Source organism: Glandiceps talaboti, chromosome 5 (assembly GCF_964340395.1).
Source record: "Glandiceps talaboti chromosome 5, keGlaTala1.1, whole genome shotgun sequence".
In the NCBI taxonomy this organism is placed as follows: domain Eukaryota; kingdom Metazoa; phylum Hemichordata; class Enteropneusta; family Spengelidae; genus Glandiceps; species Glandiceps talaboti.
The window spans coordinates 6,602,501-6,623,144 of NC_135553.1; the positions used below are offsets into that span (position 1 = coordinate 6,602,501).

Consider the following 20,644-nt stretch of genomic DNA (forward strand, 5'->3'; position numbering starts at 1 on the left):
AAATAAAACCCGACTTTGTATTAAAAACCTGTATTTCGTATATGCCATGCTATGATATCACGTAGTGTGTGTTATAAGGCCGATATTTAGAACCCAACAGCTTAGGATATAAACACAGATTAAAACCAGGGATTAAAACGTTCCCATTGTAAACTCAATATTGCAACTAGGTTGACCGGGGCACATTGTAGTTCATACCCTACCCAAGGACAGCCATTCGGAAACAAGCAGCAGTGGTGAGGTTCGAAACAGCAAATTGTAGGCCGGTCACTGTAACCATCGGTACTCCATTCCAAAATACCGTATAAAGGTATACATTTATACAGGTAATATCGATGTGTTGGTCCTGGTATTAAATTTCTACGGTAGACGTTCAAGGATAAGCTTTAGGTTGTCTGTGCTAGCCTTTGAAAGTGAGGAATGCATCACTGGTATTTATAAGGCTGTTGTGTTCGACAGTGGACGCATTGTAACCGTATATCGCCTTTTAGTGGTGAAATCAAATCTGATGTGCTGAAAGCGGCTAGATGCCTTTAGTTTTGTGTCGTTTGTTTTGTAGTTTAAACGTGGAAATAGAGGTACCTATAGACATGAAGGCGCTTTCAGCACATCATATTTTAATCAGATTGTGGTGAAATATACCACGTCAACAGTAAAACAGTATAGTTCACTCATGTTGATAATAGTTAACCAAATTCCACAGTCGTGTTTATTACTTTCACACAGTTATGAGAGTAATAATAACTATGAATAAGTTGTTCTAAATTGAAGGTTTGAAGTTTATGGCCTTTTATCACTTAAACCAATGCATGTAAGCTATACATACAAATGATACTTTACATGTAAATCTAAAACGAACATGGGAATTTGAATTTTATTAGCCTGCGCTGAGATAGTTTTACATTAAAGATTTCTCAAGGTACTCATGAAACTACAGACGCATAAACGTACACACGCACACAACGTATACAACATATACATATGTATACATTGTACATACATACTTGTATACATACATACATACATACATACATACATACATACATACATACATACATACATACATACATACATACATACATACATACATACATACATACATACATACATACATACATACATACATACATACATACATACATACATACATACATACATACATACATACATACAACCTGCCTCATTATTAAATTTGGGGTTAGAATTTTACAAATGTATTAGGTAAAAGACTGTTCCCGAAGTTTGATTCAAATCACGAGAAAAATATTTCATACGTCTCCCCCACCCTCTTTCAGACCAGAATTTTCAAGCCCCACCCACACCCCACACATTCACATCGCAATATTGGATGCTCCCGCCTTCTCCAATCCCATAAGGATCAATGAATGAATTAATATTTTGATCAAAGTGTACAATGCCATGTTTGCAAGCAATGAAATGGATACTGTTGTTACAATCCATGTGCCAGAGTTAGCCTTGTCGTCTATAGCTAGTGAAATAGCATGTCAGGTTTCTTTGCATTTACAGGTAAGCCTTCAATAATGACTAGGGAGAAGGCCGCGGAATGCTGAAGGGGAATTGATTCTCGGGGATCCAGGACTATATTTTAGAAAATGGATCTCGGTACGAGAGTGACATTGAATGTAGTGTACAGTGATGAGTGGACGTTCGTTACTAGTAGCAACACTGGTATGAATCAGACACTAGTGAGAGTAGCGACACGTGTATATTGTTAATATTATGTGGATGAGCCATATAAAATATGTATTGAGAGGAAAATTGATGTATTGAAGACCATATTCAAGTACATGTATTCTATTCCATATGGATGACAAATGGTTTCTATTTGGGATTTTTAAATTTGCAAAACAACCTTGAGGGAATACTAAATAAAGAACATCCGTAACTCAATAAAGTGAACCCCCCCCCCAAAAAAAAAAAACAACAACCAACAACAACAAAAAAACTCCAACAACACTCCACTAAAGTGTGTAAAAAGTACGTATAATAGCGAACATTTTACGCACGTATCAACGTTTTTGCATGCTATTCATTTAGTTACTAAACAAAAACTTCATATTCTTTCACATTGTTTTCTAAGTAGAAAACGTGGTAGAGTTGTACCAATTGCAGATAATAAATAGCCGGAATTTTCATCCATATCGCCACTTTTCGTATATGGCTTGATACGGTATGGCTTGAAAATAGCCTCCTATATGTCCTTATTTTCCATCAAAAGTGCTCATCGTGGGAGGGAGACATTCTCTCTGTTTCTCCCAAAGTCATGATTGCAGGGAAACGCCCGACAGCCTAGGTATTTACAAGTGAAAGTTATGAGATTTCTCCTTGCGACGCCAACGTGCACGTGTCTGTAAAGTCAAAGAAATATTTTATTTACATGGACCTTGATGTCACATTTTTTTTTAAAAATACAGTGTGCCGTAAAATTGTACATCTTGTACAACTCCAGAATGCTGGTGGGGTTACCGTATAATTCAAAGTAGCCCTAGGCGCTGGGGGGCTCAAAAATTCTCGAGTTAATTTAGGGGCCATTACAATTTATGAGACCTCGAAGGGAAGCTGGAAAAAAGTATTTTGACCGAAATAATATTTTCTGGGTCCCTTATATGTCAATAATTATCGTATGTACACATTGTCCAGTTTGTACTCTGGGTATATATTGTTTGTATTAACGGTACGATGATTCGGCTATACACCGGTATTTCTGGTAATCCTGGCATTGGCGAGGTACTAGTATATCCTACACTATAGCGGTGGCCACCATAGTTTAGGAAGAGACATCCGCCCTCAACGACGTATTTATCCTACCCTTACTGAAACCACTACCGCACAGGCAAGAACGATGCACAACACGGCCTCAAAGATTTTGATCTGTTACATGTAACAGGCTGACGACAAGTATGTCTAAACCCCTTGGGTTGCAGTAATGTACACAAGTCCTATCGGCACCTTCACCATATGAAATACTCTAACTACGACCAAATATCTAGTTGCTGGTGTCAATTTTGAATAACATACAGAATAACGCTTCTAGAAACATCCCACCAAATTTCATCCCCCACCCACGAAGCAGTCAAGATAGAAGTTTATTAAATGCACACGTTAATAAACTTGCACAGCATTGATGACATCATCATGTACTGCATAATTCTCCACATTCTTAGAAATATTTCACCAAATTTGCCATCTAAGTAATGTTCCCATCAAGGCAATTAATTGATTTGGAGTTTTGACTGTCGTTCACATCCTCTTCACCATGCCTAAAGCACTACTGAACATCTCAGTACAGTTGTGGTAAATAAGAATCTTAACTGTTGCCGTGACTTTGTTAAAAACAAACAAACAAACAAACCAATTGTTCATTTAAAATCACTAATAAATTGGGCTCATTGTAAAAATTTTGAAGTCGAGGTCAAAATGATATCCAACTTAAGGCACCTTAGAATCCAATGTCTGCAAAATATGGTTTTAATGCTTTGGAAAAGAAACGATTGTCGATTATGGTGAAGCTAAAATGTTTTATTATTTCAAAGGGAACAGGTTTCCATATGGCAAGTTTTGAGATATATCCAAGATTTTCAGTAAAATTGGTCTTGAAGGTGTATTCTTGAAGTACTGTTTCTCACAAATTCAAATCATATCAATTTTTCTGTTCCAAAAATGACCTATCGTGATTGCGTCATCACTGGTTTAAAGTGCATATGAACAGCACTATTTCAAAATGTTTTGCCAGTGGTGTCGCATTTACTCTGAAGAGTTTGTGGCAACTTCTATTTTGCAGTCGGTCAGTGTCACTGCAGTGTGTGACTAAACTCAAAACGACAGCTCCTGCTTTGCTGAAATGTGTACTTTATAGGATGTGGACATATATTTAGTTGTGCTCACTTTTTAAAAACAAAAAAGCCAGAAGCAATATTGTGGTGATGGGTATATGGTTACCTCAAACTTCAGCAACTATTTTCACTAGATTTCATATCGTTTATGCAATGTTGCAACTGACTAAAACTAGAAAACGGAAGTAGCAGCAACCTCTCTACAGTGAGAGCGTACTGCCTGTGGTGAAAGATTTCAAGATAGCACTATTGACTGTAAAGAATGGTAGGCAATCATGCATTTTCAAGTTGTCCCTCTTTTAATTTCAAGGTTACATATACAAACCAGCATGATGGTGCATTGGTTGAAGAGCTTGTAAATAATCTGGAATTTAGCGCAATTAAACTGCTAGAGACACGACATTAAATGAAAGACTCATGTTATAGTATAGTATACAAAATGCAATGCAAAAATTACAAAAGTGTAACTACTGCCAGAGCAGTACAAAAGAAAATGTAAAAGCAACAGAAATCATCTCCTGTTTATCAATAATAATGCTACTACTGCTTTTATTGAAAAAAAAAAACACACACAAAAACAATGTTCCTCTCAGCATATACTAGCATATCTCTTTCATTTCATCTTCCAAGCCTCACATTTTCTTCACTTTGATGGAAAACATTAGATATACTAAATGTTAATTACTCAAAATCCAAAGGAACACTGTACAAACTGACTAGATACACATGTGCGCTAAATACTGAAATAAAGGCAAGACCTGAATATAATAAACTTGAATTGCTAATATACTCGACTGATGCACAAGACTGCAATCTGCAACATTCTAAATGTACAGATGTTACCGTTCATACTAGCTAATAAAAAAGAAAACCCTAAAAGTTTCAAAAGTTGAGCACCCAGTATCATTCAAAGTTTTTGATCTTGACAAAGATCTCATAAAAAAACTGAATTTCAGTAATTGATCCTCTATTTAGTCCCATCACATAATCCCCTATAACAGCAAAAGACTGTTTCAGCTAGATCATACATATACACAGATGTGACTATAACAGAGATAATTCACTGCAAAAATTACAAAGATTTGATGATCACGTCATACAACATGGAGGGTAGAGTTACAGTTGTCTGTAAAGAAAACATTTTCACATCAAGTACCTATTCTAAGACAATCATAAGTTCTGACACATTCCACATAATATCAATTATGAACACATTACATTGTTCCACATACTTCAGACTTGTCACCTCAAAACAAAGCGACAGTTGCCTACACATCATGTTACATTTCAATGGTACAACTTCAAAAGTTGTAGTCGATTTTTAAGTTCTATTCCAGAGTTTTCAGTAATACATAAAGTGATACAAACATACACTACTGAATTACAATCACTTCAAAGACTATGTGATAAACTTACATCATCATATCAAGAAATGGTACAACTTTTAACAAGTCAGTCATCTACGATACACAGTAATTTGCAAGCAGTGCTTCCACAAAGAGTTTGTATTCCCCCATTTAAGTACAAATGACCACAAGAGACTGAGAAGTGTGCAAGAATACAATTGTCAAGTTTACATTCATTATTTCAATTTTACTAAGTATTTTATTCCGTGTGGTGTTTATATTTAAGTGAACTTGTGAAAACGAGGACCGTGTACAATCATTTTGGATTTAGCTGTGTAAAATAATTACTTGTGAAGGACCTACAGTGATTCATGCACATTTCAATGAATTGTTAAAATTTGAATGGACTGCAGTAATGTGCATCATTTAGCAGCTTCTTCATATGAAATATTCTGACTATCACTAAATATCTCTAACTATCCTGTCTATTCCCAGTCTTTCTTGATATCAAAGGACCATTCCCACTCAAGATGAATAGCTTTATCATCATCAGTGAATTTGCTCTTGACTGTGTAGTGTCCACGTGCCATCATTCCTTTTGGTGCTTCTTCTACAGGTGTCTGGTAAAATTGCGGATCTGGTTTCGGTCCATAACTTCCAACCATGAAATTAGTTTTGTCAACTATAAAGAAAGCAAATAAAATTGTGTCAATTAAATCTTCAAATAAAAAATAACTATCAGTGCTTTTTTGCTTAGGGTGGGGGTAAGTAAAATCTACCCCAGTTTCCCTGGTTACCCATAAACAAGTGACAAGTGACCTATCGGTAAGAGTAGCTCTGCTTGTTTTCTTGTTGTTGTCGTTGTTTTGTTTCTAACGTGTAGAAGTGGTTCTGTTGTTCAGCTCTTCCACTATGCAGTTTTGTTTTAGTGAAGTAATAAAGAGGTTAGTGGTTTCATATGATGAAACTGTGGTGCTCTTATTTACTATATACAGATTGATTTGAGTGCCTGTGGTCCACACCATACATCGAACCTTCAAATAGTGTAACAATTTCTTAGCACAGTGATGCACTGTACAATATCTTACCCACAACTCTCTCTGATTGGTATGCTTAGAGGTTCCTTATTTTATAACTTTTTCAATAATCCATACTTTTCAACATTTTAAGCATAGTAATTAAGTTTAATTAATATGTAGCAAAAGAACGCTTAGGAATCAAAAATAAAGTTCTAAATTTTGTATAAAAATGAACTAACAACTAAATTAAGCATGTGCTGTGAATAAAACACTTTTCACTGTCAAAGTGTCAATAACTTGGGTAGTCAGTGTGTATGATGAGTTTTAGTATGTAAATTTCTTTTGTCATACCTATTCAAATAAATCTATATCTTTGGCAAAGTCATAACAGGTGCATATATTTTCCTTAGTTTCATCGCAAATATTCTGCATGTCTTTCAAGAAAATCTGCTGACAAATTCCTAAAATTGCTACTCCTTCTACAATAAATCACTGATACCAGAACCGATGAAAATGGGTATTCAGAAACTCATCAGTGGCAATTCTACGCTTGCAAAATGGAAGAAATGTTTTTACAAAACCCTATACACTGGTGAGATTTGTCAGACTTCAAGGAGATGATGTCCAACACTACAAATCAGAGAGAGTTGTGGGTAAAATATTGTACAGTGTGATGCCTTGATACTTGTTACAATGTTACAATAATCATGTTAACAGACCTACTGTTACAATATTGCAATGCCTGGCTATGTTATGTAGCTGATATATGATGACTGTAGTACATGGTATGGTAGTAGCTAGCTATATACATAGTACGCAAGATCAAAACGAACATGGCAGAGCCCAGTGGACTGTATACACACATTCTGTGATTCCGAGTGCCTGTGAGCATACCAGTGGTCAAGTGGCACTCAAAAGTTGATATTTATATTGGGCGACTGCAAATACACATTGACCAAAATTTAGTGGATTCAAGTCCCTGATTGCTGCTTTTCCAGTCTACAGACTAGGTAACCTATTGTTACAATCAATATGTGTCAACTTTTAAATAGCATTAGTGTGTAACAGAATTCTTCAACTTACCACGAATTCCTTTCCTGTATGTGACTTGGAAGTATTTCAGCCCAGCAACAATTTCATTATTTACCTAACAGATAAACCACAAACATTTCATGACTCAACTGCCCTACACCTGCACAAACTTATGAAGCGGTACTACAATAACATGATACACAAGTTTCACATTTGTAACTCCCCTCTCCAATCATTTAGAGGCCACAACATTTTTTCCATCAATTCTGTGATAACATTAAAAGACAATTTCAGATATTTGTCACCATAACCTCTACAAAACACTTTAATTTGATAATTTGATGATTTGATGATGTCATTTGCAACACTTCCTAAACTCTAGAGGGCACTGTTTTATTTGATGGCGCACACTTATTTTAAATGATTTCTATACATATTTTCAGCACACAATGAGTACAATTTGGAGAGCACTGTATCATTCATTATATAAACAAACATGATTTATACAAGTCATATCACATCATCCCTAAACAATACACCTGATAATGCGAATTATCAACTTCTTCGAAATGGGACTCTTCGAGTATGCATGGTCTATGAAAGCCCAGAATCATATTTAGTCACATATCCAAGGTAACAATAAATCATTATGATTCATTCATATAACTTGATTATACATTTACATATAGATCTCTTGCTCAAATAGATGCAATCTATTTTGAAAGATATCACTGGCAATGGTATAATGCTTTTATTCCCCAATATTTTTTCTTCATTCAGCCAGAAAATACTTGTGACCTAAGGCCCCTTAGGTCACGAGTGTTTTCTTTGGCTGAACGAAGAAAAATATTGGGTGATAAAATCTAATTATATATCATTATCATTATCAACATACGTCATGTCAATTAAATTGTGTACTTACCCTAAATATAATTTTTATTTTATATTCTGATCCTTCTTTGATTGTGAATGGTTTTGATTTCAACTTTGACAGGTCACCTGTAGGAAGTAAATATCCAAGTACAGTTAAAGGGTAACGTTTCAATCCCTGGTCATCGCAATAGTGTTATCTTAATAAGGATTACAAAGTGGGCCTTTAAGCATTGCTGTCTGTTCACTCTGTCTGAACCTTGTAGCAGCACCAGTGTGCCCTCTAAGCCAATTTGATGTGCCACTGACATACAACAAATTCTAGTGACCCACCAAAATCTGGTGCTCCCTCATCTCTTACTACTCACAAGAAATACAAGTTTTTGTCATTTTGACTCATAACAACAAAATTTAGCTATCATTAGAGGGCACACTGTGCAGCACACAGTCAACAGCAAGCTTTAAACTTTCATTCATACATATTTGTACATTAATTTTTTTGCTTTTAGACATTGGCAAAATAAAGACAGGTTTTATATGACAAATGTGAAAGTATCTGTTTCATCAGTGATGATGTTGATCAATGCCTGCACATGTAAAAATGTGTTTTGTTTTCTGGTATTAAAGCAAATGCATTTCTCTTCCTTCAAGTTCAAGGTGTAAACTAAATCACCTGTCCGCCATTCCAAGACAGCTCTTTAAAATCTGTTTCTACAATATGTCTACTGGACAGGTGAATCTAATTTTGAACTTTGAGTCCTTTGAACTGATGTCTCTTTAGTGCCTTTAGGTTTGCCTCTTCTAAAGGACAAATTTAAATGTTGTATTTTGGCAAAGTACATCACATCTGATGAATTCATACCAAAACTAAAAGCAAAATGAAACTATAGTAACACATACAGTGAATGAAATCATGAATTCATGTACATCCATCTGTATAATATCTCAAGTTTGCTCAGTAAACCACAGCTAGCTAGGTCTCTGTGATATAAATATCATTGTGCTTTAAACAAGTCAGGATTTTGCTAGAATCACTGGTAATGTTATGGCTACAAAATTATCATATTGTCTTTGCAGCTCTCATTGCTATCAGTCTCAGTAAATAAATGAAAAAGACTACTGTCTTATTAGTCTTAGAGTCATTATTATACCTCCCTACAGTTATTTTAGTACTCTGTCATGATAGAATGTGACACAAGATAGTCAATTTGCTAGCAGACACATAACAATCATAACATGTCATTTATCACCAAATTTGTCCAAACTCTGGCTATTCTCAGCACTCTCTATTTATAGGTAAACATTTTTGCATAGACCTATCCTCCGTATTGAAATCCTAGTGAGGGGCTTCATCCTACTGTCTCACCTGTAAGGTCCAATTCGATGTCATCTCTGCCAGCAACAACAAGAGCCATCCTTTCCACAACAACATTCTTTCCACCTCCACCACCTAAAGAAAGTTTTTTTTAAAAATGTGAGTTTTACCAATCTCAAAAAATTACGTATATGTTAAAAATGAAATACTGACACACTCATGAGCCCTTGGCAGTACTTGCTGGTTATTCAAAACTGTATCAAATCTAGTCTCTGCTTTCCTTGTAACAACATTGACTGTCAGGTGAAATATGTAAGCTAGTTAATCAATGAACGAATGTTTACCTACCTGGTACACTGTCATCAAATGTACAACAGTGAATCAATGAACGAATGTTACCTGCTGTACACTGTCACCAAATGTAAGACTGCATCAATGAACTTATGTTTACCAGCTACTATACTGCCACCAAGTGTTAGAAAGTGAATCATTGACCTAATGTTTACCTGCTGTACACGGTCACCAAATGTTAGAAAGTGAATCATTGACCTAATGTTTACCAACTACTACACTGCCACCAAGTGTTAGAAAGTGAATCAATGAACTAATTTTTACCAGCTACATTTTCCCCTAGCAAGGCTTTCTTGTATTTGACCAAACTCTCATCATCTTCATCTAATCTCTGAATTTCTTCAAGTGTTTTTTGTGCAGGTGGTTTGTAACCAGGTGTCTCTTCAATTTCTTCATCCTCAACTTGGGGTACACCTTCTTGTTCAGCCATCACTACAAAATGTTTACTTTGGTCACTGAAACGAGGAAGCAAAATTCAACTCATTAACATAACAAAGAAGCATGCTTACTAAAACCAATAAATGGGGAAGCAAAATTCAACTCATTAACATAACAAAGAAGCGTGCATACTAAAATCAATAAATGGATAAATTTACTGACAGTGATAAGTGAATCTGTCTAGCTCTTCAGAATATATAATTCTAATAATGTACACAACATTTATGAATTATTCTAATATATTTCTACCTTTAGCCGAAGGAAATATGAGTGACATACATAGGGGTCCTATCACCCTACAACTGAGTTGAGTCACTAAAAACCCTTCAGGTTGTATCATTTTCCTACTGAAAGTAAGTTATTTACTGATGTGGTCTGCGCCTCATAGAGCACAGGCTTTTAGAAGATCAAATTTTAAACCAAAGTACATCTGTAGTAGTTCCATGTTAATGAGAAAATGGTTTATGGAAAAATGTAGTTTCACTCTTGTAAGAGGCAACATTTTGGGGGCAATTAATGACACTATTATGATTTGGTAAAGAACAATGTAATGAATGACATTTTAAACAAAGCAAAATTGAAAATAATGAGTAGACCCCAATTTAGACCAGCTCAAAAAAAAACAACAACCCCAGACCCCATTTCACACCAAAGGGCTAGAAAACACACCCTGAAGGCCAGCATATATACATATGGTCAAATAGAGTGGGGGGAAGGAAGGGGGCTCCTGAGATGTACCCCCACATTACTCAGTCTGCTCTATACATCTCCTCTATACATTTGCCGCATTTTTGTTTAGGGTGGTAAATAAGTAAAATCTACTCAATCTGCCCAGGTATTTCACTGAGGTTCCCTGCCAAAATGTTGGCTTATGGTACTACACATGGAAATTGATGCAAGTTTACCAGATCCCCTTTCTCCCATGTTAGCTGGGTTCTCGCAGCTTAGGAAAAACACTGATTTGAAACAAGAAATCGGAATTTACTCACCTAGTGTGGCCTTAACTTAAGAAGAGTCTATACATCAAGGTTTTAAGAAGTCTCTATGAAATATGTGTTGTTACCAGGAAGTGGCTTAAGTATTACTTAAGTCTGTTTGATATCAATTTTGCACACTCCACGAACACAATTCTTTATCATCTTTAGTTTGTTCCTAAATTTAGAAATACTGTATGTGTCTACCTGTTGCTATTGTTAATTTTTGACTAATGTCTACAAATGGTCAACAAAAAGATTTTGATCTACAATGGGTGGATAACAGTATACTATTTACTTCAGTCTTTAGTCAGAATAAATGGTCAAATACTACCTCAGACCAAAAAGTCAGATACTACTATTTATTCCAGGCCATTATTTTCGCTAAGACGTCTAACCCCACCAACAGAAAGGAGGAATGTGATAGATGTCATATAAGTTCCTGTACAATCTTGGGAACTCTGGTAGATTTTACCTACCTATGTCCATTACAAAGACATTCCTAGCCATATCAAAATGTCATGACATTTTGTTGGTATGCATCAGTGCACTCATTGTCCCAAATAGTGCTAATCACACATACACTTGGATATTCAGGTGATCAATCGCATTGTCTTTAGTAGTACATAACATGGCTATTCGGTTTAATTACAATCATAAAACCCCCTTCCTCAGCAATATCATTTTATGACGCACTAAACTGCCACTAACCAGTCTATACCAACTGATTGTCTATGTATAGTCAACTGTCAATTTGATTCATGACAATTCCTTGACCTGTAACAGGGGTCATCCAGGATAAGGAAGCTGTTCTACCCCATCTGCCAATTTCCAAGTACATCTGTACCCATATCATGACAGGATATGGTCTTAAATTTCACATACATTCAACATCGAAACTACTGGGATATTATTTTTTGGAGATACTATTCCCATTATACTAACTGTGACACTTGGTGGAGCCCTACACATGACATAGGATTATTCTTTTGTTCTGGACCAACTTTTCTATAGCTTTGTCAGACAACACTTTCACACTGGAATTTAAATCCCATTCATGGGTCTTTCATTCAAAGTGTTTAAATAGCCTCAGATTGGGTAGTTAGTATTTACAGGTTTAGCTCAATATACACTTCCCTGATATTGTAACTCACGGTATAGTTACATGAAAATTATGTGCAAATTATACTTTCTGAATTCATGGAGAATCTGCAGAGTAGCTAGTGAAATAATGTTTGTTTTCGATGGCTATCAGCTCTCATCTAAATCCATGATCAATTTTCTTATAAATAACTTGTACAACAAACCTAATTCATATGTACGGTACCACTGAAAGCGAAGTGCATGACAGTTAAGCACCATACATGACAGGTGACAATATGCATGTGTCAAAATGAAAGTGCATTCATTTGGGTTTTAAATATAGGCTATGGCAGAAATTACATGCAGTATTAGTAATTTACAAAACTTTTTTCCTGTTTAATTAACAATTATTTAGTTTATTTTTTACATTTCACTATGTGCAGTGTACATTTTATTTGTCTCTGGTCTACCCTCATTGGCTCTATATTTGAATAAATCACCCGTTACCTAACGACTAACGTTAAACATTATTATTAATATATATATGACACTTCAAACTTTGAAGGGGGTGGAAAGAGGGAAAAGTACCGAATTATACAATGCTAGAACTCTCACCGAGAGTATTTTCACTTGTGTAAAAGACACTGATGCAAAATTATCAGCGAAGTCGACAGTTAGTTGTATTCAATCTCCAGAAAATGAATACAGGAAAATGAGACACAACCGGGCACGTATGAGTCATCAAAGCGTTTCTTCTTAGCATGTATGTATTTCCGTGATACATTTAGACGTTTTCTCCAATAGCTACATATTTCACTACCTCCTAAATACACATCACCGTTGTCGGATATACTTTTAAAAATGATTATGCCTTACTAATCCGAATTCTGAAACTTTTAACGAGTCATGTAAAGTGTGAAATTCTTGATATGTGTACAACATGAGAACACGCCCAATTCGGCATACACTACCCTCAGCGTGCTATAAAAGTTACAAAATCCGTATGTTTAACCCACATGTCATTCAGAACATTTCAAAATAATACAGATTACTTGAAGAAATACCTAACCTCCCATTGTGTAATATCAGTGCCATTTTTCTGAGATTTAAAATCAAAATTATCACACTTACCTGATAACGGCACTGAACCAAACCTGTGCAATTTGACAAATGCGGAAATCACGTTTCCCAATATGGCGGATCTAGATTCAAAACCTATTCACATCGCGTACCAATAACTACTTTCCTCGCCCTGGGATTTTATCGAAATTCAAGGATTAAAATCCCTAAATCTGCATAAATTACAATTTCTTGACATATTTTAGGGCAATTAATCTCAGTGTATTGCTAAAGAGACATACTAATGGTAACATCAATATTTATGGATTATGTTATGCGTAAGGATATCCGAAGTGATTCGGTAGTACATGTCTCGCTCGCTAGCTACAGACATTCATAAATGAATATTACTCAGTAGATCCACCACATTCATGTCAACGTTCATGAACAGTGTGGCGGACCTTCGAACAAACTAGTACACATTTTTACAAACCTAATGAAGGTAGAAAATCTATTTACATGTAAAAGACGTGAATGAACATCTGTATACACTACATCCACAGGCACTCAAATCAATCTGTATGATTTTTAAAAAAATGTATAGTAAATAAATAAATAAAATATTTACTATACATTTGTTTTAAAAATCATACAGGTTGATTCTGCCCATGACTACATCTATCATTTTAATCACAATATAACACTTTTTTATTAGATGTATACGTCATTTGTACACTTTGTGATGAGACAATTTTATTGGTGGCTCTGTTTCTGCGTTTTCGTAGTTGTTGTATTATTTTTCATTTTTAATTGTTAGTTTGTTGTACAATGCGCTGAGACGTAAGTGTAGCGCGTTTGTTTGGTTATTATCACCACCACCACCACCACCACCACCACCACCACCACCACCATCAATATTATTACTTTATGCCATAGCACAGTCTTTTGGGCGTTTAATAATTTTCTATTCAAAGATGATGATTTAATACGAAAACACCGGTGACGGAATTTTTTGAATATTCGTAAATACCTTCTTTTTTTATTATTTATATATCTTTTGCAACAATCCTTGTGAAAATAGAATATTAGCCCACAAGCAACTGTGACCTATAGGCCTACATATATATATATGTGACATTAGACATTTCATATTGAAGTTGTAGTGGTCTAAGACATAAACGGATATTACAATAATTTAAAAGTAAACAAAAAGACATTACATGTAAAAAGAAAGAAGTTTTCACAATGGAAAGCACAGGTACTCGGTGGCTATATAAAGATAGGCCTAAATGAAAATACAATTGTGTTTCTTTTTCTTTTTTGTTTTGTTTTGTAAAACTGACATAGATACACCACGTGGAGCCCAACGAACCTTAAAATGTATTTAAAATGTTTATTTTATTGTTTGGGTGTGTTTATTTGTATTTTATTTATTTATCTGTTTATTTCTTTGTAACACGCTTCCTGGGCTCCATGTGGCACAGCCAGTTACTCTTTTTTGTTGACATTCAGACAATCCCTTTCTCCCGTTGCCCATCGCAAATCCCCAGAATCGCCCACACACATTTTCCTGTTTCCCCCGTGGAGTTTCTTGATATGCAAACTTCAAGTAACATTGCATAACGTGAATATTTGCCGATTTCCCGTGAGGTGGCGTGATACACTGTTGTTTCGCGAATGGTCGTGTAATTTCTTTCTCAGTTGACAATCAAATATCAATCCTCGACAAGTAGAAGAAATATTTACAGTACAAATGTCATGGCAAGTTGTGATTTGTTTTGTTATTGATTTTGCTGAATTTAGTTCCAGTGTGGGACATGACCAATCTGATTAAAATCCCATGTAGATGTCGGCTAATCGTTCATTGCTATTTTACCTTCGTTATTTTGCTTGACTTGACCTTCTTCGTGAATCGTACATGTTTACATTTTTTAGCCCGATCGCCTCCTCTACGAGACGACCCTCTACAATGAACGATTAGCCGACATCTACATCGGATTTTAATCAGATTGGGACATGACAACATCATTTGAGAATGTAAAAACAAAATAGAAAAGTTGAAATGGTGTGCGTAATAGTAACAATAATTCAATGTAATACCTCTTTTGACTTTTTGATTATTACGAAGCAGTTTTAAAGACTAAACCCTTTCGTCGTGCAAGACGTACATCGACAGACGAAAGACTGGCGTTGAAAAATTAGATCAGGTAACATGAATTTGTTGACTTTTTATACGTGCAATTCACGGAGCGGACAAATATCGACACATCGATAAAATACCAAGGGAATATATTAAAGATGATTGTCTTACATGCATTTTTTTTACATAAACGTAACATCATGATCATACATCGGGAAAGAAAGGGACAAACAGTAAACGCTACCATATTGTAACAAAGTCAAAATTGGTGCCATACCACTTTACTTTCATTTCGTCCTGCATTCGTAAATGATACACAAGGCATGTCACCTGTCTCAATATGTATACAGTTGGCAGATATGAATATATATCAATTGATATTTAATTAAGAATTTATAAACCGATTCGTTCTTATTACTCAAGAAACCTCAGTCGGGGTCCGGAGTAGTACATAAAAACGTCACTGAAAACTAGACTTATACAAGTCGCAATTCATTTGCAGCAACAAAAATAGACCAATTTATCAACTTGATCGATAACAATGGAACAATACAATGATCGAAGTGACGTCCTTGAAAGTTTCTGAGAATGACTACCTGACTGCACTGACACAGTGACTAGTGGAGTGGAGTGGAGTGCAGTGCAGTGCGCGTCGTATGATATGTGTAGTAGTATCATTTCTTTTGTTGCTTGTAAACAATGTAGCAAATAACAATAAGCTTTGATCGGATGATTGCTACTTCCGTGCGACCAAGTATGGAGACAGGCAGACAGATTTAGATAGATAGATAGATAGATAGATAGATAGATAGATAGATAGATAGATAGATAGATAGATAGATAGATAGATAGATAGATAGATAGATAGATAGATAGATAGATAGATGATAGATAGATAGATGATAGATAGATAGATAGATAGATAGATAGATAGATAGATAGATAGATAGATAGATAGATAGATAGATAGATAGATAGATAGATAGATAGATAGATAGATAGATAGATAGATAGATAGATAGATAGATAGATAGATAGATAGATAGATAAATGTGATACAAGTTTAAAAAGGGATATCAAACTGAAATAAACTGGCGGGTGGTAGGACGGGCGAGAGGGGCCAATATCATAAATATTGAACTCAGACTGGTGCCCTCGGTGGCCAGGGTGAGAGAGTATAATTATACGTGTCCCCGCGGTTCGGTCAGCTGGTCAGGCTCGGGTAAGTGCAAGTGTTTGTTATCCATGAGTAAGTATTGTTAAACGAAGCCAGCCAAATAAACATCTAATTCGCTCAAGTTTAGAGTCCAGACTGGGAGGTAAGAAAGTGTAGATTCTGCTGCTCAACTTATACACTAAATCATGTAATAGTAAAATGAAATGTCGCATTCATTCCGACGAGACATCTAAAGAACTGTGACCTACTTCCTGTATAGTTGTCAATGTTATCATTTGCTTGCTTGGGGCACGTTTAGAGGCGGTTGGTGCAGTAAAAGATAAGGCAAGACAATCCCGGGCCCAACCACGGGCACTACATAGTAACTCGAAATTATTTTACACAGCATAATCTATGGTAAAGGATATACTAAAATATAATTAATTACAAAACATTGAAACAGTATAGTAAACTAGTTAGGAATACAGTTAATTGAATTAAATTAAGTTAAATTAAATTAGCATTTGTTATAGTTTGTTTTAGAGAAGTATTTTGCTAACAAACTACCCCAGGCTGTTGGCAATAAACCCATCCTTATATAGTACTTGATAATGTTATTGAATAGCTCAATAGTTGTTAAATGTTTAACAATGGTTTCATTGTGTCTGGATATTTCATCAAAATATAACATATGTAACACATCTAGCCTACCTGTAGACTTGAAAGACTATGCTATTAGCTATTCTAAGTGACATTTTGATTTTGAATTTCACTGAGAAAAGGAGAGTAAAATTCAAAATCAAAATGTCAGTTTATACCATACTATTAGTAGCACAAGTCCTTTGAGTCTATGTACGCTAGCTATGACACATCTGGAGTTAACGGAGATGTGTCAGAGTCATCAGAGTACATATTTCCAGAGCAAGTTATGTACAAGACTGTTACGACATCAATCAACGAGTTCATCCTTGTTTAATACTAGACTTGGTCCCACGATCCCACAATAAACGTGACTTGACATGTCAAGATCTCGGTACAATTAGTACCTTGTGTGATTTAAATGATACACTATTTCACATGTGAAATTGATTACTTGTGAAAAGGGAAAGGGTGTGATATTTTACAGCAGAGTTCATGAAAAACTTTCAGACTGGCCATGGATTGAATGGCGGCCACAATTATCATAAAAATTTGTTTTGCCCACCTACTCTGAGTGACCTCATTTGAGCATTTACATCATTGTTATCGATGAGACCTTTGCTTTGACCTTGAACACAGAATCCAAGGTCAAATGACCCAAATAATGTATTCAAAGTGCCTTTGGCATGCATGGACCAGTTTCATCCAAACCATATACACAACTTTCTCATACTGTAGTCCAATAATGGACTTCACTTTATTTCATGACCGCATATGAATAAGTAATTTGAAATGTCTGTCAAAGGCTTATTTTGGAAGGATCATCCACTTGACTACCCACCAGCCACCACTCTTATCTTTGACACCATTTACTGTTGCTAAATTTGGGCATTTGGCCTTGAACTCTGTTGGTAGGTACATATATGCCTGTGTTCATTTCTGTAATATTCATGCGGTGATGACTACCCAACGTAAACGCTGTTGTCTTTGCAATGTACACTGCAATTTTGCTGTTACCAAGGGTGTCGTCTTTGTTGCTAGGGCCATTTTTATTCATTAACGAAATTCTCATTTCGGATCAATATGTATAAGTAATAATAACAGCACCCCATTCCATGAGTTCCAGTGTGGCTACTCAGGGGTATTAGCACTCTGATGATGCTTGCAGTGTTTTCTGCTGCACTTTCACTCACTATGCTTCTGAAAGTATGGCCACGCCACAGAGGACACTACAAGCACTCATGCAAATATCCCAAGTACACCACACTTACACTTGCGGTTCTGTCATAGTCTAATTTGATCTATTTCCTAATTTTGACTGTAATCTCCATTTACAGGAAGGAAGAATCCTAAATATTTGTGATAAAAAATGGATGCTTACACTGGAGGATTAATGAGTGATGCTTCAAGACTAGTATATCATCGAAGACTAGATGGTCAAGAGAGTTTTTTTGATAAAAGTCATGAAAAGGGACAATTTTTTCCATCTGTTGTCTTGCTAAAATGTAAACTTGAACTGACCGAAAAACATATGTACAAAGCATTGGATATGGTTAGGCAACGTCATACTTCCCTCAGAGCTTGTATTGTTGCTGTAGAAGATGGTGATGATATTATCAAGTACTTTCAAGATATGCCAAATGGGGAGGCTTTAGATCTAGAGACTGTCTCTGAAGGTGTGGATGACTGGGGCAAGGTGATTTCACGAGAGTTGAAGACACCCCCTAATTCTAGTCAAGGACCATTGTGGAGATGCAAACTACTACAAGGGTATTGGGAGGATGTTCAGAAGTCAGAGACTAGATTTTACAAGACAGGCTTTGTTTTAACAGCTCACCATGCAATCATGGATGGCAGATCGCTTTGGATTTTTTCTTCTCAAGTGATTAATAATCTTAATAAGATTATTGATGGAGAAAACAAAGATGTGTTTGAAAGTCTGCCGTTTCCTCCTGTTTATGAAGATTTAATTTCAGAGCCCTGTGAATCCAAACTTGATGCAGTTAATACTACTGTAAGTCAAGTAAAGGAGGCTAGTCAGAAGCAGTCACCCAATGAATACTCAGTCAACAGTAATACAACAATAGAGACACAAATCTGTCCTTTCATAATTGATAAAGATTTAACATCAAGATTGGTACAAAAGGCAAAGGAGCATGGTATTGCTGTTACAGGTGTTTTAACAGCTGCGGCAGCTGTGGCATTGACATCAGTCTTACAAGATGATGCAGTGGACGTTGTACGATTTACAGTCATGACCAGTCTTAGAAGACATTTCAAAGGAAAATGGACTGATGAATTTATTGCAAATTATATTTCCTTCTTAATGATTTCTGCAAAAATAACATCAGAATCAACTGGTCCACAAGGTTTCTGGGAAATTGCTCGTGGGATACACGAAGACATACACAGTAACCTTAGAACAAGAGAGGATTTAAGGGTACGGAAGAAACCAAGTAAGAATTGGCCTGCACTTGAAATACGAAAGACATCTTCAACAGCTTTGGAATCCAAGTCCTTTGAAGAATCAAGTCAAAAGAGCTTGGACACGAACATGACTACTAATGATGCGTTAGCGTTCATAATTAGTAATATTGGTCAGCAAGAATGCACTCAAGGGTCTGTGGTTAATATTGATTCCTGTTATAGTACAACTGCTAGACCCATCAATGCACCATTTAATCATAATCTTGTTACCTTCAATGGGAAAATGTTCTGGAGTCTTGCTTATTGTACAGACATGGTGCCCTCAGATATTGTCAAAAAATATGCCAAAGAAATTCAAACTATTTTAGGGACAGTTTGTTAAAGCTACACTAGTTTAATTTGAGAGAGCAGTTGGAGAGGTGGGGGCTGTTTTAATAGAAGCAATCGTTTACTCTTGGTATTGAACATGGTACAAATACCATAAACATTTATTATTACACATGTACCAGAAATTACTTGCACCGGTTCAAGTACATACTGGTGGTACCTTATAATGTTTTCTGTATTATACCACAGTGTAAATAATGTGGTACAATACAGAACACATTATTGCATGCTAATGAGGGCACGATCATCACTGTACACAAATAAGCGCGATTGCAGAGTATCATTTTTCAGAAATTTGCCGTTTTGGACAAACACATGTAATTATAACAGAACCCCATTCCATGTGAGTTCCAGTGTGGGTACTTGGGGGGGGGGGGATTATTTGTACTGGTGTTTGCAGTGTTTTCAGCTGCACGTTCGCTACAGGTGTGATGGTATGTCATGGCTGCAGAGAACACTGAAAGCACCCTTGCAAATTCCCTGAATAGGCCATACTCACACTTACACTTGCACATGATGGGGTTCTTTCATATTACTTGATGTACACATTCTAA

The 20,644-nt window shown here is 35.8% G+C and overlaps 2 protein-coding genes across 3 annotated transcripts; one reads left to right on the plus strand and one right to left on the minus strand.

The window, feature by feature from the left end:
- Positions 1 to 3,540: 3,540 nt before the first annotated feature.
- LOC144435269 (rho GDP-dissociation inhibitor 1-like) lies at positions 3,541 to 13,483 on the minus strand. Its single transcript, XM_078123857.1, has 6 exons — positions 13,414 to 13,483; positions 10,052 to 10,242; positions 9,488 to 9,571; positions 8,174 to 8,250; positions 7,303 to 7,366; positions 3,541 to 5,882 (listed from the first exon to the last, which is right to left on the minus strand). The coding sequence occupies exons 2-6, from the start codon at positions 10,215 to 10,217 to the stop codon at positions 5,686 to 5,688; spliced, it is 588 nt and encodes a 195-aa protein (XP_077979983.1). The 5' UTR covers positions 10,218 to 10,242; positions 13,414 to 13,483; the 3' UTR covers positions 3,541 to 5,685.
- Positions 13,484 to 16,678: 3,195 nt separating this feature from the next.
- Positions 16,679 to 20,426, plus strand: LOC144435838 (uncharacterized). Of its 2 annotated transcripts, none has more exons than XM_078124475.1 (2): positions 16,679 to 16,703; positions 18,614 to 20,426. In XM_078124475.1, exon 2 carries the CDS (start codon positions 18,646 to 18,648, stop codon positions 20,083 to 20,085), a length of 1,440 nt encoding a protein of 479 aa, XP_077980601.1. In that variant the 5' UTR covers positions 16,679 to 16,703; positions 18,614 to 18,645; the 3' UTR covers positions 20,086 to 20,426. The 2 variants fall into 2 exon arrangements, with proteins under 2 accessions (XP_077980601.1, XP_077980600.1); XM_078124474.1 differs by having other exon boundaries at positions 16,703 to 16,800.
- Positions 20,427 to 20,644: the final 218 nt, after the last annotated feature.